This window comes from Lygodium microphyllum, chromosome 25, assembly GCF_053477565.2.
Source record: "Lygodium microphyllum isolate KBCC chromosome 25, Lygodium_microphyllum_v1.1.10, whole genome shotgun sequence".
Taxonomy (NCBI): domain Eukaryota; kingdom Viridiplantae; phylum Streptophyta; class Polypodiopsida; order Schizaeales; family Lygodiaceae; genus Lygodium; species Lygodium microphyllum.
Window position 1 is genome coordinate 69,357,052 of NC_141159.1, and position 23,193 is coordinate 69,380,244.

Consider the following 23,193-nt stretch of genomic DNA (forward strand, 5'->3'; position numbering starts at 1 on the left):
TATTTAAAGCTATGGCAGAAAAGCAATTCGAAAGTTACATAAAGTGCTTGAGATTGGATAATAGAGATAAATATATGTCAAACAAGTTCTCTGACTGTTTGAGAAATCATGGGATTAAGAGACAAGCTCCATGCAAATATACACCACAACAAAATGGTATTGCGAAAAGAAATAATTAGATTATTGCGAATTTGTAAGAGCTATGAAGAACCAGATGCATATGTCCTTGACTTATTGGACTAAAACAATATATACAGCAGTTCATATCATGAATAGGATTTCCACACCATTGATTCATCTCATGTCACCATATGAGAAGATGTATGAAAGAACACCTACAGTTGCATATTTCAAAGTGTTTGGTTGTGCATGCTATATTCATATCTCTAATGATTTGAGAAAAAAGATAGAATCAAGGGTTGTCAAGTATATTTGCCTTAGCTATCCAAATGAAAAGAAGAATTATAAATGCTATGATCTTGTCACTACAAAGGTCTATATTAGCCTGGACGTAAAGGTCCAATGAATGTAAGTCTTGGCATAGATAGGCCATGGAGTGGAAGGTTGAGGAGTGCACAAAAGAAGGTAGAAATTGCACAAGGAAAGAAGTCTATGGTTGAAAGTTTAAAGGATAAGTCTATGGATGATGAGTTTAGGATACCACACGCTGGAACTCAAAAAATAAAGAGTGCAAAAAAGTATGTACCACCACATGTAAGAATGGTTGAGACACCATCTAGTACACCTCATTTAATAAGATCAAAAAGAGTAAGACATCTAGTTAAAAGGTTGACATATAATGGCTTTATGAAGATGCATTATGCATACATAGTATCTTATATGGAGCATATAGAGTCTACTTGCTTTGAAAAAGTAATTAAGAGCAAAGATTGGAAGGAGGCCATGGATGAGAAAATGGATATATTGACTGAGAATGAGTCATGGGATCTAGTTGACTTGCCTCATGGCAAGAAAGTACTTGATTGCAAGTGGGTTTATAAGGTCGAATGCAAGTCAGATGGCTCATTGGAAAGATATAAAGCAAGGTTAGTCGCAAAGGGTTATGCACAAACATATGAATTGGACTATGAGGAGACATTTAATCCAATGGCAAAGATGACTACAGTGAGACCGGTGATTGCCTTAGCTTCGATTTATGGTTGGAATTTATACCAAATGGATGTCAAGAATGCTTTCTTGAGCAGTACATTGGAAGAGGAAATATATATGGAACAGCCAAAAGGATATGCGCACCCTAAGTATCTACATTATGTATGCAAGTTAAGCAAGGCATTGTATGGGTTAAAGCAAGCACCTAGAGCTTAGTGTGAGAGGATCAACAGGTTTCTATGCAGCATGGGATTTCAGCAAAGCATGGCTGATTATTCAATTTACGTTAGACACATGGAGAATGAAATGGTGGTTGTGGTCATCTTCTATATTGATGATCTTGTCATAATAGGTACTCTCGAAAGGAAATTTGTTGAAGTATAGCATGGGTTGTACAAGGAGTTTGACATCAAAGATCTTGGATTATTGAGGTACTTTCTGGGCATTAAAGTGATTCATATACCACATGGAATTTGGTTGGTACAAAGGCAATATTCATTGGAGATGGAGAAGTATGGGATGACAGCATGTAAGTCAATGGATACACCATTGGACCAAAACATGAAGATAGTTGATGATTGATAGTATATTAAAGATATTACTATGTTTAGAAAGATTGTTGGTAGCTTGATCTAACTAACCATAATAACACCGGACTTGAGCTATTCGGTGGGAGTGATCCCTGAGAGGCTTGTATACTTGATATATCTGTGACTCTGCATCAGCTCTAGCTAGTCTGTTGAGCATGAGCACTTCCCTGTATCCAAGTTTTCTAAAGTAATATAATTAGCCACACTTTATTTGCAAAAAAAGTAAAAATAAAATAAAAATAATTGGTGGGAGTAATAAGGCAACTCATGCAAAAGCCATGCAAGTCACATTTGGATGCAGTGAAAAGTGTGTCGATGTATGTAAAGAAAACAGTTAGCTATGGCTTGTTCTATGAGAAAGGGATCAAGCCTACATTGTTTGGTAATGTTAGACTAAATTTGAAGTAGCTTACCTCCCCCCCCCCCCCGGGGCACCCCACGCCCCTTCCTCCAATCTCTCCACCCTTCTCTTTCTTCCTTCTTAATGTTGTTGAATTCAACAATTTTCAGATTAGAACAACCCCACATTGCCAGCAAACAAAAGCCATATGCCTAATAAGTGCTCAAGAAACTAGAAAATGATCGCCCTACTGCAGTCACATATGAAGGACTTGTTCCATTTTTTCTGATTTTGGGACTGTTGGCCTAATTGGATCACCCCGAATGCTTTTGTCTTTGACACTGCCGCGGGTGTCCAGGAACACAAAGCCAAACTCAAAGATCTTCTACACTGGCAGTTAGATCTTGTGCAACATGCTAATCTTCTCCCTGGGGAGGATTTAGCATCTTGGCATACGGCAATCTCTACTACTTCTTTGCCATGACTTTTGTACCCTTTTAGTTATTTGATCTTCTGTAAAGTGAGTTAATGCACGATGGCCTAGAGCTATCTTGCATGTTGTACTCATGTGATCTTGTACTTTTGTCGTAATTAATACAATTACCTACTATGAAAAACAAAAAAAAAAAAAAGATCTCACACGTCCAAAACTATTTTGTTTTGCATAGCCCTTTGTTTTGACGAATTACGATGTAAGCTGACAGTTTTAAGTAGTGCTTGCTGTCTTAAGAATCCTACTCTGATATTTCGCTTTACTGTTTAATGCATATGATACAGTATCATACTGTGCTGTTTTCAGTTTACTGCCTTGGTTGCATAATCATGGATTATTACTTTTTGATACTGGACATGGACAGTTGTCAATTCTCTGCGATGTTGAGGTGCAATTCTCCACCAGCACTCTTCAGGTAGCAAGCTAGTGTTAGCACCACTATGAGACTCAAAACACACAACAGTTTAAATTTCAGATGATCAGACATACAGAAAGTTGAAGATGCAAACACTTGGGACTAAAACCAAAATTCAACAACATTAACCAGCAGAATACAAAGACTTTACCAAACATCATAAATCATGTAAAATAATATGGAGGGAAATGCACAGCAACACATCTGGAGTGCAAGGGTGCAGATTAATGTCGTAATAAATTAGCCAATTTGACGAAACATTTCATCATTGCCCTAGCTCACATGCATTTTCATAATCCATTCAGGGCTGTTCTGATGTGAGAAAGCACTCATGGTTCACACATTCTTAAATGGTCATGGATTTTTTTGGAGAATACAGGAAGAATTTGCTAGCTATTTATAGTGCAAGGGACAGCAATCCTTTCCTTGATAGCTGGCTTACTCTGAAACTGCCACCAAACATTCAGAGTTTATCAAGTCCAAGATTCTCACCACTGCTCTGTAGAGTGTTCCATTCTTTTTCCAGCCCATCAATACGAGCTACAGCTGCATTGCACCTTCCTAATGTTGTGTCTTCATCTGAGGAAACGTCATGTAAAGAGCTATAAGCTGATGTCAGCTTCTCCTGTATTCCTCCCACTGGAACTTTCTGTGCCTCCCAGTCAAACCCATCCAAAGATGAAAAAAAGACAACAAATTCACAAATACTTTGTTCAGTTTAAGTAGCAATAATCAAACAGTGAAAGAATTATTTGTGACTTTGTTTTGAAACCCTGGATAGTTTACATATGCTTGCTTACAATTTTGATAGATTGGCTCGTCTTTGGATCCTCTTTTGGCAAATCAGCCGGGGGGTCATTTCCAAGGAGTTCCTCTCGCAAAGACCTTGTTCTGGTTCCAAAAACCTTTCTTTCATCCCATATATCCACCTGTTAAAGACAGAATGAAAACATTGACAAAAGCAATCCTCGACTGTGGATCATAATTCTGCAAGAACTGTTTCAAATATGGAACATAATAGCAAGTCATAACACTGATGGTAGTAGCAGAGCGAAAGACTTGTATGTATCCTTTCTAGTGAACAAAAAAACAAGATAGGATTGCTTCTTCCAGCCTATGCCAAAAAAATTCTCATATGTTGACCATGAATGAACCAGCATAATACAGAAATAACTGTTGATCTTGGGACATGACAGGCTGCTCAAATTGAGAAAAGTAAAGGTGTAATCTCCTTACCAATCGTAGCACCACACTTTGTGCATGTTCACCACCCTTTTCAATTGCATCTTTGAGGGCTCCAGGAAGAATCCTCCAAAATTCAGTGACAAACTCTCCACCCCTTCGTCTACTGTTCTGCAGTATATCATTTGCAAGGTACAAAAATGGCACTCGCTGTTCTTTTGGAAGCCCTCGGAACTCTCTGTCCCAAGTCTCCACCACTTGCCGAGCTTTTTTGCGGTGAAAGATGCACCAATGAGATAGAGCTGAAACACAACAGAAGTTAAGTCCAAACTGATCGCATCAAATTATCACAACATAAAAGGAACCAACTAGATGCACGAAGGTCTCTTGTGTATGGATATAATGATCCTGGACGACTCTAGGATGACTCTAGTTGCTAAATTTTGGCAGCCCAATATAGTTTTATAAAGCCAAAATCAGGTGTGAACGGTCAATTGATCTCATTTTAAAAAGTTCTGAATGAATTGGCCACAGTTTGAAAAGCTGTCAAATATATGGCATAGGATCTGCCAAGGATTATTTCAAACCATATTCCCAATAGTACATTAAGATACCCTCAATTTGTTATTTCAAGATTTTGCCCAGCTCCCAATTACATTTATGGATTTTAAAAATGTGAAGGTGTTAAAGTCAACCCTTACCCACAAGCACTTGCAAGTAAAAGAAAAGCACAGCACATAACCCTAGACAATTCTACTTGCCCAAAGGTTCATCAATACATGTCATATGTTAACCAGTAGCCCCCAACCGTCATTCCAACAGGAAGATTTTCTTGCAACACTTTGAATTTGAGCACCGAACATGAGAATAATTTCATCATGAATACAATCAAGGGATTTTTGGGCCATGGAAAGTTCTATGCTTGACCTATTGAAAGCTCCAACATGAAAATATTTGAACAAACAAAGAACATTGTACCTACTCAAATGCTATATTAATGGCATTATGAAACAAGTCTTCCTTCTTCGAAAGGGTTGTAATGACCTGATAAACACTTAATTACAGCAAGAAGAAAATTTAAATAAAATGAAATATACACTTTACCACTTAATCTTGGACAACCAGCACCCGATTGGCCCCAAAACTTGGCACCCTTGCCTAGCAGTGTTTCTTTAACTTGTATTGCAAATGGATGGAGTACAACTGAGCTTCTTCAACCTCCTCCACTAATCTAAACGCCTCTTGCTATCATAAATAACCAACAATCCTTCAAATCATTTGTTAATTGATTTGCTAGGGGAGTGGCCTTCACTTGTGCTCCTTAGAAAAAAAATTAGCCCCGAATTCAATGCTAGCTGGCTGACCTCATGAATCCTCTTGAAATACACTGATTTCAACTCTAAAACTTCAACTTCGAAGCCTTCAAATCTGGACAAGCTTCCCAAGGTGGTTGTCAAACCCTAATTTCTGCTGTAAATTGTTAGGATGAGTGTACAATGAAGTGCGAGACAGAAATGGAGCAGGAGTAGTGTTGAGAGTGAGAGTGAGAGTGAGAGAATCCCACGATGAGTATACCAATGAGTATCAGTACACAAAGAATAAAATATATTTATATGTTAGGGTACAAATAAGGGTGTGTTCACACCCATATATAAGTTTATACACACGGAGATTAAGGGACCTTACACCCAACAACCTCCCACTTAAAGGACCGAAGTGGTACCTTTAAGCTAGCCAACTCCCACAAATCGAATGCAATGCTCATGCTGAGCATTTGCAAGACTCTTAGTGAGAACGTTTGCAAGGTTATCTTGGGTTTTGACCTTAGTCAATGTGACAAGACCATCATCCAAGACCTATCAAATGAAGTGGTACCAAATATCTATGTGTTTGATACGTGCATGAAACATGGCATTCTTAGCCAGATATACGACACTTTGGGTATCACAACCAAGCACTAGAGTACTGAAGAAAGACCAAAATCCTTGATTAAACGGCCATTGCAAATAGCTTCCTTGGAAGCTTCTATGGCTGAAATATATTCAACCTCTATAGCACTCAGTGCCACAATTTTCTGCAATCTTGAACACCAAGAAATAGCCCCACCAACCAAAGTAAAGTAGATTTTCTAGTGTCAAGATCTCGTGCCATGTCTAAATCACAAAATCCCTGCAACTCTAGTATACCCTTTCCATACCATATACACTTTTCCTGTGTACCTTTTAAGTATCTAAAGATACATTTCATTGCTTCCCAATGTGGCTTGCCAAGGTTAGACATGAATCTACTAACAACTCCCACTACATGAGCAATGTCAGAGTGAGTTGCAACCATGGCATACATCAAAGAAGCACAAGCGAATACATAAAGTATGCCATTCGTAGCAGTAGCAGCTACATCATCCTTTGGACAATCAGCTTTACTAAGCTTTGCATGTGGCAATAAAGACACACCAAGAGGCTTAGCATCAACCATATTAAATCCGTCAACAAGTACTTTGCTAATGTACTTGTCCTATGAGAGAAACAACAAGTGCTACCCTCTATCTCTTTTAATACGCATGCCTATAAGGTGTTCAGCTGCCCCCAAATCTTTCATTAAGAAATGTTGAACTTAACTGCCTTTTAAGAGCATTTAAAGTACTCTTATGCTTTCCTACAATCAGCATGTCATCCACATATAAGACCAGCATAATAGGACTTTCATCATCAACCTTTTTAGTGTATAAGAAGGGATCTACATGGCTGCATTTAAATCCATGGCTGAGCATAAAGGTATCAAACTTTTTGTACCACTATCTAAGGGCTTATTTCAACCCATTTAAGCTGTGTTTCAACTTACAAACCAAATGCTCTTTCCTTGGAATAGTAAAACCTTCAGGTTGTCTCATGTACAGCTTTTCGTCCAGGTCACCATGAAGAAAAGCAATCTTTACATCTATCTGATCTAACTCTAAATCCAAGGATGCAGAGAGAGCAAACAAAACACGCAGCGTAGTCATCTTCACCACTGGTGAAAAAACCTCCTAGAAGTCTATGCCTTCCTTCTATGTATAGCTCTTAGTAACCAAACATGCCTTGTACTTGGGCTTCCCATCAATACATTTCACCTTGTAAACTCGTTTATTAGGGATAGCTTTCCTATCCTTGGGCAAGGGTACAAGCTTCCATGTGTTATTCGCAAACAAAGACTTCATCTCTTCATGCATAGCAAGCTCCCACTTTCTCTTGTTTTCACATGATTGTGCCTCTCTAAATGTTAGAGGCTTACCTTTATTAATCAATAAAATGCAATCAAAAGATGGCTGAAATCTTTGTGGCTGCGTTTTGATACGTGTAGACCTTCTTACCCAATGATCTATATTGTTAGGCAATGGGCCTAGGTATGTGCATACCATCACCTAATGGTTGATTTTCAGCATTTTCTTGCTGCTGTAACCTGTTTTCAGCATGTTCTTCTTGCTGTTCTATTCCATCATGTGCATCAATTTGCTGTCCATTATCTTCTGGCTATAGCACAATAGGTTGCTGCTCATTTTTAGCATCAAAAGAGAGAATCTTCAGCTAATGGTTGCTGAATGGCTGACTATTCATGCTAAAATTTGATCTTCTTTTGTCAAGGTCACCATATGTAACATTTTTCAGCAACTTTGCCTCATTAAATACTACGTCTTGGCTGCATACTATCTTCCTGTCTCCTGAGGGAGCCAAACTCTATAACCCATCTCTCACCTCCATATCCCATGAAGATGCTCTTGATGGATTTCATGTCTAGTTTAGTCCTTTGATCTATAGAAACATGCACAAAGGCATCACAACCAAAGGCACGCAAATGGTGATATGAAGTAGGTTTGCCAGGCGAAACCTCTTTAGAAATGCCATTTTCCAATGCACAATTGGGAGAGCAATTGTATACATGAATTGCAGTTTTAAGAGCCTCTCCCCAGAACTACTACGGGAGATTCGCTATGGACAGCATGCATCTAACTCTCTCACAAAGTATGCAATTATATCTTTCAGCCACGCCATTTGATACAAGATTGTAAAGGACTATCAACTCCCTCTTAATAACATGCATCTCACAAAACTTTTTAAACTCGCTAGAAACATACTCGCCCCTATTATCCATTCTTATAGCTTTTAACTTAAGCCGTTTCTGTGTGGTAACAAAAGCATGAAACCTTTTAAAGACATCTAACACTTCTGTTTGCTCTTTAACACATATACCCATGACTTTCTACTGAAATCAACAATAAAAGTAACAAATCAGAGCCTTTTACATCAAATCTCCCTAAGGAGGAGAAAACCTGAAGGCCTTTCTAGCTCATATGGCCAAACCAAGTCTTTTATGCCAAAGTTCCATCTGTGAATGAACTTTAGCCACAACCAAAAACTTGCCAGATAATGCTTTACAATGCAAATAGTACAAAGTCTCTTTTTTGCTGCCTTTAACAATTCTCATAGAGCTCTTGTGAAGCTTCTAAGATCCACCTCCAAAGATAGTAAAATATCCTCTTGCATCAAGCTGCCCAATTAACAATAGACTTTTCTTTATGCTAGATACATATTTGATCTTCTATAAAATCAGCGCTTGGCCATTTTCAAGGGCCAAGTGAATGGTACCTACACCCTCTATTTCACATGCATAATTGTTGCCCAAGTAAACCTTACCTAGGCAACCTACAGTGTATTCAAAAAATGACTCTAAAGAGGGAGTAACATGAAAAGAGACACCACTATCCACTATCCATGATTGGAACAGTCCATCATGAGCTGAAAGTAAGGCATCAATCAACTCCAATTTGGTGATGTGCATATCACCTGCTACTGCCATAACATTTGTATCATTGCATGAGGCTGCAACAAGTATCTCTCCAGTGTCAAAGAGCTCTTCAATGACCACACTAGATGCAACATTTGCCTTTGCAACTTCTTTTGAGGTAGAGTTGTCATCCTTCTTTTACTTTCCTTGTTGTTTCTTTCTTTCTTACTCTTTCTTGTAGTACCGACTATCGTTTTTTTTGCCCTTTGCACCCACACTCATAGCAAGCATACTTACACTAGTACCACATACGAAAGGTTTGATACTATACCATACTTTAGGTACCGTACCTTACGTATTAGTACCATAAGGTACCAACTTAATGGATACATCTTTCCTATTCGAACTGCACTTTGGGACGAGCTCAATGCTCCTTATATTAATACAATTCTCCCATGAGATTAGGTTATTTGAGATTCAAACAATTTCTCTCAATTGTTACCCTCAAGTACTCATCTTATATACTCTAATAGCATTGCTATTTAGACTTGAAATATCTACTCTATTATCTTTAGTCCAAAATAATCAAGTTATTTTTTTTCGTACTAATATCTGAAGGGAAGAGAGTGCGCAATGGAGTGAGAGATGGAGGCGCGAGCAACAGAGTTAAGAGTTAGAGAGAGTGAACGCACAGATAAGTGTACCAAATTGTGATGGTACACAAAGAATAAAAGAATGTATTTATATGTTAGGGTACAATAAGCGTGTGTTCACACCCGTATAACTATATACACGACGAAGGGACTTTACACCCAACAACCTCCCACTGAAAGGCCCGAAGTGGTACCTTTAAGTTAACCAACTCCCACTAAACGAATGCAATGCTCATGTTGAGCCTTAGCAAAACACTTAGTGAGAACATCTGCAGGGTTATCTTGGGTTTTGACCTTAGTCAGCGTAACAAGACCATCATCCAAGACCTGTCGAATAAAGTGATACCGAACATCTATGTGTTTGGTACGTGCATGGAACATGGCATTCTTAGCCAAACATACTGCACTCTAGCTATCACAATCAAGCACTCGAGTACGTGAAGAAAGACCAAAACCCTTGGCCAGACGGCTAAGCCAAATAGCTTCCTTAGAAGCTTCTCTGGCTCAAATATATTCAACTTCTATAGTACTCAGTGCCACAATTTTCTGCAATCTTGAACACCAAGAGATAGCCCCACCAGCCAAAGTAAAAACATACCCACTAGTAGATTTCCTACTATCAAGATCTCCTGCCATGTCCGAATCACAAAATCCCTGCAACTCTAGTGTACCCTTTCCATAGCATATACACTTTTTTTGTGTACCTTTCAAGTATCTAAAGATACATTTCACTACTTCCCAATGTGGCTTGCCAGGGTTAGACATGAATCTACTAACAACTCCCACTGCATGAGCAATGTTAGGGCGAGTTGCAACCATGGCATACATCAAAGATCTACAAGCTGATGCATAAGGTATATCCTTCATGGCACTAGTAACTGCATCATCCTTAGGGCAATCAGATTTGCTAAGCTTTGTATATGGTAGTAAAGACACACCAAGAGACTTAGCATCAGCCATATTAAACATGTCAAGTACTTTGTTGATATACATGTCCTGTGAGAGAAACAACAAACGTTGTCCTCTGTCTCTTTTAATGCGCATCCCCAAAATGTGTTCAGCTGCCCCCAAATCTTTCATGGAGAAGGCTGAACTTAGCTACCTTTTAAGAGCATTCGAAATATTCTTACGTTGTCCAGCAATCGACATGTCATCCACAAATAAAACTAGCATAATAAAGCTTCTATCATCAGCCTCTTTAGTGTATGAGCAGTGATTTGCATGACTGTGTTTAAATCCATGGTTGAGCATAAAGATATCAAATTTTTTGTACCATTGTCTAGGGGCTTGTTTCAGCCCATATAAGCTGCGTTTCAGCTTACAAACCAAATGCTCTTTTCCTGGAATGGCAAATCCTTCAGGCTCCTTCATGTACAACTCTTCATCCAAGTCACCATGAAGAAAAGCAGGCTTCACAGCCATCTGATCCAACTCTAAATCTAAGGATGCAGTGAGAGCAAACAAAACACAGAGTGTAGTCATCTTCACCACTGGTGAAAAAACCTCCTAGAAGTCTATGCCTTCCTTCTATGTATAGCCCTTAGTAACCAAACATGCCTTGTACTTCGGCTTCCCATCAATACATTTCACCTTGTAAACCCATTTATTAGGGATAGCTTTCCTATCCTTGGGCAAGAGTACAAGCTTCCATGTGTTATTCGCATACAAAGACTTCATCTCTTCATGCATAGCAAGCTCCCACTTTCTCTTGTTTTCGCATGATTGTGTCTCTCTAAATGTCAGAGGCTCACCTTTATTCATCAATAAAATGCAATCGAAAGATGGCTGAAATCTTTGTGGCTGCGTTTTGATACGTGTAGACCTTCTTACCCAATGATCTATATTGTTAGGCAATGGGCCTACATCCTCAAGTATGTGCACACCATCACCTAATGGTTGATTTTCAGCATTTTCTTGCTATTGTAACCTATTTTCAGCATGTTCTTCTTGCTGTTCTATTCCATCATGTGCATCAATTCTTTGTAAAACCATTTATTAGGAATAGCTTTCCTATCCTTGGGCAAAGGTACAAGCTTCAATGTGTTATTTACATATAGAGACTTCATCTCTTCCTGCATAGCAAGCTCCCACGTTCTCTTATTTTCACATGACTGTGCCTCTTTAAATGTCAAAGGCTCACCCTCGTCAATCAACAAAATGCAATCGAAAGATGGCTGAAACATCCGTGGTTGCCTTTTAACACGTGTAGACCTTTTTACCCAATGATCTGTATTATCAGGCAGTGGGCCTACATCCTGAGGAATGTGCACACCATCACCAAGTGGCTGATTTTCAGCATTTTCTTGCTGCTGTAATCTATTTTCAGCATGTTATTCTTGCTGTCCTATTTCATCTTGTGCATTTTTGTGCTGTCCATGATCTTCTGGCTATAGCACAATAGGTTGCTGCTCATTTTCAGTATCAAAAGGGATAGAACTTTCAGCTAATGGCTGCTGAATGGCTAGCTGTTCATGCTGAAATTTGACCTTCTTTTTGTCAAGATCACCATGTGTAGCATTTTTCAGCAACTTTGCCTCATTAAATACTACATCTCGGCTGCGTACTATCTTCCTGCCTTGAGAAAGCCAAACTCTATAACCCATCTCTCCCTCATCTCCATATCCCATGAAGATGCCCTTGATGGATTTCATGTCTAGTTTGGTCCTCTGTTCTACAGGTACATGCACAAAGGCATTACAACCAAAGCCACGCAAATGGTCATATGAAGCAAGTTTGCTAGACCAAACCTCTTCAAGAATGCCATTTTCCAATTCACGATTGGGAGAGTGATTGCATACATGAACTGTAGTTTTAAGAGCCTCTCCCCAAAACTGCTGCAAGAGATTAGCTATGGACAGCATGCATCTGACTCTCTCACAAAGTGTGCGATTATATCTTTCAGCCACGTCATTTGATGCAGGATTATAAGGGGCTGTCAACTCCCTCTTAATGCCATGCATCTCACAAAACTTGTTATTATGGCTTTCAACTTAAGCCCTTTCTGTGTGGTAACAAAAGCATGAAACTTTTTAAAAGCATCCAACACTTCTTTTTTACTCTTAAGTACATACACCCATGACTTTCTACTGAAATCATCAATGAAAGTAACAAAGTATTGTCCACCTCCATACGATTTAACAAGCATAGTGCACACATCAGAGTATACTAAGTCGAGAGCGTTAGACTTCTTAACGACACCAGATAATAAGGAGACTTCACATGTTTTTCATATATGCAATCATTACAAAAGTCGAGATCAGAGCCTTTTACATCAAATCTCCCTAAGGAGGAGAAAACCTGAAGGACTTTCTAGCTCATATGGCCAAGTCTTTTATGCCAAAGTTCCATCTGTGAATGAACTTTAGCCACAACCAAAAACTTGCCAAGTAATGCTTTACAATGCAAATAGTACAAAGTCTCCTTTTTGCTACCTTTAACAATTCGCATAGAGCTCTTGTGGAGCTTCCAAGATCCACCACCAAAGGTAGTAAAATACCCTTAAGCATCAAGCTGCCCAACTGATGGTAGACTTTTCTTTATGCCAGGTACAAATCTAACATCCTACAAAATCAATTCTTGGCCATTTTCAAGGGCCAAGTGAATGGTGCCAACACCCTCTATGTCACATGCATAGTTATTACCCAAGTAAACCTTGCCTAGGCAACCTGCAATGTATTCAGAAAATGACTCCAAAGAGGGGATAACATGAAAAGAGGCACCACTGTCCACTATCCATGATTGTGGCAGCTCATCATGAACTGAAAGTAAGGCATCAATTACCTCCTTTTTGGCAATGTGTATATCACCTGCTGCTGCCATAATATCTACATCATTATATGAGGCTACAACAAGTATCTCTTCAGTATCAGGAAGCTCTTCAATGACCACACTAGATGCAACATTTGCCTTTGCAACTTCTTTTGAGGAAGAGATGTCATCACCTTTCTTATCATCCTTCTTTTTCTTACCCTGCTATTTCTTTCTTTCTTGCTCTTTCTTGAAGTACTGACAATCTGGCTTTGTATGCCCTTTACGCCCACACTAATAGCATATGACATCCTGTTGTTTGCCCTTACTTTTGCTACTGCTTTTGACTTTACTCGCTGCATTACCCCTCTTTCCAAACCTACCTCTTACATGGTAAGCTGAGCCACTGTTTTCACGACTAGACTTTCTTCTGATTTCTTCATTAAGAATTGAACCTCTAACACCATCAAAAGTCAAAGCGGGGTTATTACTAAGTGACACAACCAAAGATTCCCAGCTATCAAACAAAGTCATCAATAAGAAAATAGCTTTCAATTTATCATCGAAAGCCACCAACCCAGAGTCCTGCAACTAACTCAAAACCCCTCTGAAAGCACTCAAATGCTCAGATGTTGGCTTAGACTCATCCAACTCCATGTTCACAAGTTTATGCATAAGATGCACTTGATTCACAAGAGTTGTATTTTCAAGTCTCCTTAAGCTTTTTCCATATAGCATAACCTGTATCAAGACGCTTGATGTCTATAAGTACATCATCAGACACTACCATGTTAATGTGCATATGCAATGGCCTTCTTGTTAAGTCTGGTCCAATCCACATCTGTCATAGCTACAAGCTTAGTCTTCAAGAGAGCCTCTTCACAGTCCTTGAGAAACAAAATGCCTTGCATCCTATCCTTCCACAAGTCAAAGCCAATGCCATCAAACCTCTTGATTTCAAAGAGGGATTTAGTGTCACTGCTGCTAGAAGCATTTGTAGCCATTTTTCAGCAATACACCATAAATTCAATGCTGCAATTTATGACAGTAGCAATGAGCTGAATATTCAGCTGATTACAGCCCAATTTTTCAGCAAATAATAGCAAGATTCAGTCCAAGTACATGTACAGCAATAGAACCAATGGCTTTCACCAGTATGACTGCAATTTCAGCATACATTAAATGCATACATTACTGCCACGTAACTCCCACTTCAACAATATCACCAAAAATACATCTGCAACAATCCCAAATCTGCAAAATATCACTAAGATTGCTGCAACATAAATAATCAGCAATACATCAACTCAATGGGAGTTGTCCAACATGTGTGTTGCATACATATGTGCTCATATCAACTTCTGATACACAAAACACCAAGAAATCTCCGCAATTTCTCCAAAATCACACAAGAGATAAAAAGGCTCAAATCACTCTGCTTATGGCAATAAGATTGCTTTTGCAATATTCCCAAAGTGCATTTCACACATCAACTTTGCCAAAATCCACAGATTTCAGCAAAAAACCCAAAATTCCACTATCAAATCTGCCTCAATTGCATAAGCACATGTTCCCGAGAGCATAAAATGGACAAATTTAGTAAAATTTCATAAAATTTTGCAAAAGCCCCAAATTTCCGGGTCCAAGTATGCACGAATGTCAACCAATCTGACTCAGCTGAACAAAGTTTCACCAATACAGCAAAAGCCGCAAATTTTATGAGTCCAATGTTGAGAAATTTTACTCAAATGAGCAAAATTTCACTACATTTGGCGAAATCCCTAATTTAAACACGCACAATGTTTGCAATTTCTGACGCAAATGCCTCAATTATGCATGAACAACACTAAATCTGAAAAGCCCCAAATTTCTGGGCATAAATCTACATAAATCTGAGCTCTATGCTTGCGTGCGTGAATCCCCGTCAGAGCAAGAGAACAAGTGAGAATAAAGGAATTTTTGATTTTTGTTTAAGGAGGGGGGGTGGGGGTTCGTTAACCCGCCGTCACGACTTGTCGCATGCCCGTCACTCAGGTCACCACGACTCCCTGCAACCATCGCTTACACATTGGTTCCCCCCGCTGGACCCATCCTGTCAGCTGCCCGTCATATCGACTAGTTTCACTGGCGCCTAGTTTCCATGTCAACCTGCACGCCTAGTCGCTCTTGTTGGATTGTCACGTGCGCCTGCTGCTCACCCCTCGTCTCCCATCGCCCACCGGATTTGCCGCTAGTCATCAACTAGTTACAGCTTCCACGTATGCTTGCTTGCTAGACGTTAGCCCCGTCACCTGTCAGTCAGTTGCATCTTGGTCTTGGTAAGCGTGCAGAACCTTAGCTCTGATACCAATTTGAAGGGGAGAGAGTGCACAATAGAGTGCAAGATGGAGGTGCAAGCAACAGAGTTAAAGAGTTAGAGAGAGTGAACGCAAAGATAGGTATACTAGCTTGTGATGGTACACAAAGAATAAAAGAATATATTTATATGTTAGGATACAATAAGGGTGTGTTCACACCTGTATGACTATATACACAAAGATGAAAGAACTTTACACCCAACAATATCATACCGTACCTTATAAAATCTTAAGATACCATTTAATACCATATTTTATCGTACCATACCGTATCGTACCTTTCGTAACTGACAACTATGATAGCAAGTAACATCTTGTTCTTTGCCCTTGCTTTTACTCCTACTTTTGCCTTTATTTCCTGCATTACCCCTCTTTTTTGACCTACCTCTAAGATGATAAACTGAACCACGGCTTTCTCCACTAGACTTGATCTCCTCATTCAAAATAGAGCCCCTAGCACCATCAAAGGTTAAAGCAGGCTTATTGCTTAGTGAAACAACCAAAGACTCCCAACTATTAGGCAAAGTCATCAACAAGAAAATAGCCTTCAATGATAAATTGAAGAGTTGCAAACCAGAGTCTTATAATTGGCTCAAAATCCCTCTGAAAGCACTTAAATGCTCTAATGCTAGCTTAGACTCATCCAACTCCATGTTCACAAGTTTGCGTATGAGATGCACTTGATTTAGTGGAGATGTATTTTCATGTGTGTCCATCAACTTTTTCCATACGGCATAAGCCATATCAAGACACTTAATATCTGTAAGTACATCATCAGATACAACCATTTTAATGTATGCAATGGCCTTCTTCTTGAGTCTAGCCCAATCCTCATCTATCATAGCTGCAAGCTTGATTTCCAAAAGAGTATCATCACAGTTCTTGAGAAACAAAATGCCTTGCATTCTGTCCTTCCACAAATTAAAGCCAATGCCATCAAACCTCTTGATTTCAAGAAGGGATTTAGTGTCATTGCTGCTAGAAGCATTAGTGGCCATTGTTCAACAAAGTGCCAAGTACCCATGCTATATTTTATGACAGTAAATATTAGGCTGAATGTTCAGCTAATTTCAGCCCAAAATTTCAGGAGATAAGAGCAAGATCTGATCCACATTCATATACAGCACTAGAAGGGATGACTTTCAACAATATAACTGAGATTTCAACATAATATAATCCATGCATACACCACTGCAAGGTGACTCCCACTTCAGTAATATCACCAAAAACACATTTGCAACAATCCTTGATCTACAAATGATCACTAAGACTACTGCACCATGAATATTCAGCAATACATCAACTCAATGGGAGCTGCCAAACATGTGTCCTGCATACATATGTGCCCATAAGCACTTCTAATATACAAAAAACACCAAAACTCTCTGCAATTTCTTCAAAATCTCACAAGTAGGAGACAATACACTCGAATTTCACTACTTATAGCAGCTTCAGCAATGTCCCCAATGTGCATTTCACACATCGATTTTGCCAAAATTCACAAATTTCAGCAAAAGCCCCAAAATTTCGCTAACCAATCTGCCCCAATTGCATCAATATGTGTTCCCAAGAGCATAAAACAAGCAAATTTAGTAAAATTTTGCACAATTTTGGAAAAGCCACAAATTTCTCCAATCCACGTGTACACCAATGTCGGTAAATTCTGCTCACCTTAACAAAATTTCACTCATACAAGAAAAGCCCCAACATTTTCAAGGCCAATGTGTACAATTTCTACAATTTCCAGATCCAATGTCACTGTTATGCATAAACAGCAACACATCAAGGAAAACCCCCAAATTTTTAAGCATAAATATGCACAAATGTGAGAGTTGTGCTTGCACGTGCAAACCCCTGTCAGTGAGAAAGGGGGCTGTCATGGGACTCAGAAGATCAGGAAGAAGACTCGACGAATAATGTCATGGGACTCAGAAGATCAGGAAGAAGACTCGACGAAATCAGTCCGAAAACTTAATGGGCACGAGATGCGTTTCACCTCCCAGCCTTGCCTAGTTCATTGCTGGCCACACTCATCGTGATCCGATTGCCAGCCGTCAAACCTTGGTGAGTCCTACTATTCTTGGACTCTCTTTAATTCTAGGCTCCCCTAAACCCCGTTCGGGCGCCCAAGACCCCGGACGGTCATGCCTCGTGCATGTTTCCCTTTATTTACCTCATAAATATAACATTTCCTTCCCCTTAAGAATCGGTTTCGTCCTCGAAAACGATACTTGGAAGGTCTAACTATAAATTGGGAAACCTTTTCTTTAAAGTACTTACTCGCTTCCATGTTGAGCTTTCTACTGAACAATCTTTCCACTTAACCAAACATTCTTGATAAATAGTATTCCTTATTCGTCTATTACGAGCATTTAATATTCTTTCTGGTTCATGTGGATTAGATTGGTCATTTAATAGCTCCTCAATATTATCATTTAAAACTAAATTATCCAAATCACCCAGCTTCTTCCTTAAGTTACTTACATGAAAAACTGGATGTATTTTACTACCAGCAACAGGTAGTTGGAGCTTGTAAGCCAGTTCTCCCACCTTTTTAGGTATTGTGAAAGGACCATAATACCTGGGTGAAAGCTTTGGACATTGTTCCGTTTTCATGGTTTTAGTTTGTTCAGGCACCTTAAGATAAACCAATTCTCCTTCTTTAAAGGAGATGTCTCTTCGGTGAGGATCTGCATATGCTCTAGCTCGATTTTGAGCTTTTTTAATATTTTCTTGAGCAAATTTTAACATACTATTCATATCCTCCAAAAAATCCTTAGCTACCTAAACCTTTTCCTTATGTAGTCCTACTGCAAAAGGAGCTCTGGGCTGAAACCCATACATTAACATAAATGGACTATATCCAATGGAAGAGTGCTTGGCACTATTATATGCAAACTCTGCTATCGGTAGATACTCTTCCCAATTAGTTTGCCTTTTACTTACATATGCCCTAAGCATAGCTTCAAGGATTTGGTTAATCCTTTCAGTTTGCCCATCAGTTTGCGGGTGATCCGCCGTACTCATGCTAAGTTTAATATCCAACTTCCTAAATACCGCACGCCAAAATTGACTATCAAATTTTCTATCCCGATCAGAAACTATATTTGCCGGAAGGCCATACAATCGGTATATGTTCTCTACGAACAATCTAGCCAATTCTGGTGTTTTAACATCAGTTGAAGTTGGAATGAACCTAGCCATTTTGGTTAACCTATCCACAATCACCCACACAGAGTCGTGCCCCCTCTGTGTTCTGGGTAAAGCAACAATAAAATCCATGGAGATACTCTCCCATTTTCCCGAAGGAATCTCTAGTGGATGGAGAAGTCCTCCCATTTTCAATCTTTCAGCTTTATTAACCTGGCATTTATTACATTTGACCACATAGTCAAGGACGTCCTTATTCATTCCAGGCCAATAGAATTGCCTTTTAATAAGACTATAAGTCTTATTAACTCCTCGATGTCCCGCGCTAGGGGTATCATGACACTCAAAGAGTATCTGACGCCTTATTTCTGTATCTTTCGGGACACATACCCTACCCTTGTAGAGTAAATAACCATTATCAATGGTAAAATTCTTCCACTTGAATCCGGTTTGAGCAACCCCTAATGCTCCATTTCCTTGTTGAACATCCTTAGATATTCCTTTCTCAGTAGAAGCACTTCCATTTGAACCCCCTGAGCCTGCACACGAGCAGTAAGATCATCAAATTGTTCTCGTGTAGCAAAGAATTCTTCCCACTGTTCTTCTAACATCTCCGATTCATGGGGATCTACCATAGGGTGGTCCCCAGAACTAGAACCTTCCATTACTCCCTCTTTCCCTTTTTCTACCATTAATACACTGGAATTGGAAAGCAAAGATAAGAAATTTGCATACAGTCGGAGCTGGCAAGAGAAATACCAGACAATAAAAGATAGAGTGCAGTCGGCTGGTCACAGAGAGACCAGAGGGTAGCGTCACTATTTTTTTGTTTGCGTCTCACGGAATTCACGTGATCCAGCATACGGCGTTAGACGTAAAGGACAACCTCTTTTCGCCAAATGATAAGTGACATGGCAAAGATAAACCTCACGTCAAATTTCATATGACGTGTCACCAGGGCGCCGGAGACGAACAGCTTCACGGGTCAACGGAGCGAGACCCATCGGCTCTTGAAGACAGAATGATTCGACGACTTCTCAAGAAGAATCCAACGCCTGCGCCCGCTCTGATACCAATGTCATGGGACTCAGAAGATCAGGAAGAAGACTCGACGAATAATGTCATGGAACTCGGAAGATCAGGAAGAAGACTCGACGAAATCAGTCCGAAAACTTAATGGGCACGAGATGCGTTTCACCTCCCAGCCTTGCCTAGTTCATTGCTGGCCACACTCATCGTGATCTGATTGCCAGCCGTCAAACCTTGGTGAGTCCTACTATTCTTGGACTCTCTTTAATTCTAGGCTCTCCTAAACCTCGTTCGGACGCCCAAGACCCCGGACGGTCATGCCTCGTGCATGTTTCCCTTTATTTACCTTATAAATATAACAGGGGCACACTGCAAAAAATTAAAATTAAAATGTGACCAAAAAATGATAGGCGTGTTGCCATTGACCTACCCGCTTTCGTGTAGTCTCCGCCAGGCGTCGCTTGCCCACGCCATCATCAACTCACGCCAAACACGCCTCCTCACGCTTGACTTGTGCAAGCCATCACCTACTCACACCATCTCCAGCTAATCTCCGCTTAACTTGTTTGGCAAAAAACAATTGTCGCTTGCTACCTTTCCCTTGAGCATTGCTTGAATACATCCGAGATCTACTATATATGAGAGTTGTCCATCACTAGACAAGAGGAAGTGCTAGCCATGCTCAAGGGCCCCTACTCTGTTCAACTTGATTGAGCTCGTTCCAACGTCGACTCTAACTAGAAAGCCTCAAGGTAAAATCTCCAACAGCTGAGGATGGTCTACCAAGTCATCCTCTTCCATCCACTTAGTATCCATTGGTGAAACATACTGAAACTTTACCAAGAAGCATATGGAAACTTACCTCTAACTCTTCATGCCCCAAAATCTACACTAGATTCTAGGCCTTTTTTACTCTAGATCATGGAGATCCCTTATACTTTCACATTGCTACAATTCTATCTTAACTAGTATGAAACCTAGCATCCAGTTGACTAGCCCCTTTTTCCTCTAGAGCATGGAGATCCTTTATACTTTCACATTGCTACAATTCTATCCTAACTAGCATGAACCTTGCATCTAGCTGACGAGCCCCTCATACATACCTAACATGCTAGCAATACCAAATGCATTAGGAAACAGTCCCTATTTGCATACTTTGGACCATTGCAATGTTAATGTGCATGGAAATTCGCATACTTCCAACCATACCAAAATACATTTTCCCATACATTCTAGGCATTACTAGCTGCATTTTTCTCATGACCACCACTATATGGAGCATTTGCATGACCAGCATTAATACTATAAGGTCCCAAACACAATGGGTTGCATGTATGCATTGCCAAACTTGCCACTTTGTATCCCATCATCATGCCAACATTGCTATACATTGGGTTTTCTCATTCCACTTGCCATACTCGGACACATTGGGCCTTGCATACCATGCATATATGATTGCATACCAAATACATTTGATCCTTGAATCCCCATGGCTGACACATTACCGGTCATTGCTTGGAAAACCAAACCACCACCAAGGTACCCCAAGTGACCCACATTAGCATGAATGCCTTACTGTCCAAAAAGCATTGGATTGGCACTTCCAAGTTGGCCTTACATACGCATCATTTGCCCCACTGGTATCATTTGCTTATGCTCACTACCCACATTTGCAACATTATGTTCATGTATTGCCTCTTCCTTCAATGCATCTTGATGTTTCTGAAGCTCTTTGAAGACGATTTCCTCTTCTTGCCTTTGCTGCTCTCTTTCAAGGGGTAGCAGTGCACAAACCAAGGATCTTTTGCCAATTGTGCAAGCATTTCAACTACTATCCATAGCTGATCTTTAAACCAACCATCAAATTCCTCTCCCTCTTGCAAGTTATCACCTTTTAAAGGCCTAGAAGGACCCACATTTTGGTCTAAACCAACATAATCAGCTTGCTGCCCATACTACGTGCCTTGTCTAAGATCAAGCATTACATTTCTCCCGACAATTTGTGAATTTTTCAGACTAAGAGGCATCATCCCTACTTGATCCCATCTCACTATCTCAAGACATTATTGTAATAATGCTCAATTGAATACAATTTCAGCACTACAACAAAGCTTCTGACCTTCAATCAAGTGCCTCAGGCCCACCAAGTCAAGGCAATTGATAGTATTCCGAAACCATGAAATGAGCTTGCCTTCTTCGAAAGGGTGGTAACGACCTGATTAACACACACTTACAATAAGAACAAATTCACTTAAAATGAAATAAACACTTTACCACTTCATCTTGGACAACTGACCCCTAATTCGCCCCAAAACTTGACACCACTTGTAAGTTTTATTTAACTTGTATTGCAAAGGGATGCAAGCATAACTGAGATTCTTCAACCTCCTCCACTAATTTAAGTGCCTCTTGCTATCATAAATAACCAGCAAGCCTTCAAATCAATTTGCCCCTTGATTTGATGGGGAAGTGACCTTCACCTGTGCTACTTAAGAAAAAAATTAGTCTCCAAATTCAACGGTAGCTGGCTGGCCTCTTGAATCCTCCTAAAATATATTGATTTCAGCTCTAAAAATTCAAGTCCGAAACGTAGCTTCTTGAGGTGGTTGGCAAACCCTAATTTCTACTGTAAACTAGGATTTACAACAAAGATTCACCAAAATCTCCACCTCCAATGGCTACAGAAAGAGAGAGAAATTTCAAACGAGAATTCGGTCAGATTGGGCTGCTCACCCGCTTTTCCAATCCCAAATGACATCACCAATAGCAACGGGAACATCCAAAGCTGTAATCTTCAAGAGAAAGTGCATCAACTGCAATTGCCAACTTCCCTTGGTCAAGAATATGCAGTTGCCTTCACCAAACGCTCTTCAACAGCTAGGAAATGGCCCCAAAAGCAAGCAATAGCAATCCAATACCTCTTCCCAACAGCTCCAAAATGCAAAACTTGATTTCCTCCTCCTTTTAACCTCTATTGAGCTTTCCCAAACTTGCATGGGCAAGTTTTCCAACAAATGGTAGCCTTCTAAACTAAATTTCCAGTATTATCCAGCCCATTAAATTAAGTTTCTAAATATAAATTTTTCTAAATTAATTTAATAATTATTTTTATGTCCAAAAAGATAATCTAACTAGCTAATTGGCTAGGCCAATTTTTCCCCTAAGTATCTCGAAGCACTTATAAGCCTTAGAGTGGCATTAATTAGTTAATTGATGCCAAGTTTCTCGTGTCATCACGGATACATATGGCTAATTAAAGTGTTCTAAGCCAATGTCTAGCACCAAAAACCACCTAGAGCCTAACAAATATAACTTGTTACAACATTTGTCTTTGGCACTGGCTTACATTTTGGGGTCCTTGGCCTG

General features: G+C 39.7%; 1 protein-coding gene across 5 annotated transcripts in view; it reads right to left on the reverse strand.

The window, feature by feature from the left end:
- Nucleotides 1-23,193, reverse strand: part of LOC148014346 (uncharacterized) — a 153,041-nt gene that overhangs the window by 33,746 nt on the left and 96,102 nt on the right. For all 5 annotated transcript variants that reach the window (XM_087667044.1, XM_087667047.1, XM_087667048.1 and 2 more), the window contains 3 exons: nucleotides 4,185-4,432; nucleotides 3,749-3,877; nucleotides 3,441-3,597 (listed from right to left, as the gene is read on the reverse strand). In XM_087667044.1, coding sequence (XP_087523170.1) covers nucleotides 3,441-3,597; nucleotides 3,749-3,877; nucleotides 4,185-4,432 — 534 coding nt within the window. The remainder of the gene's footprint in view (nucleotides 1-3,440; nucleotides 3,598-3,748; nucleotides 3,878-4,184; nucleotides 4,433-23,193) is intronic.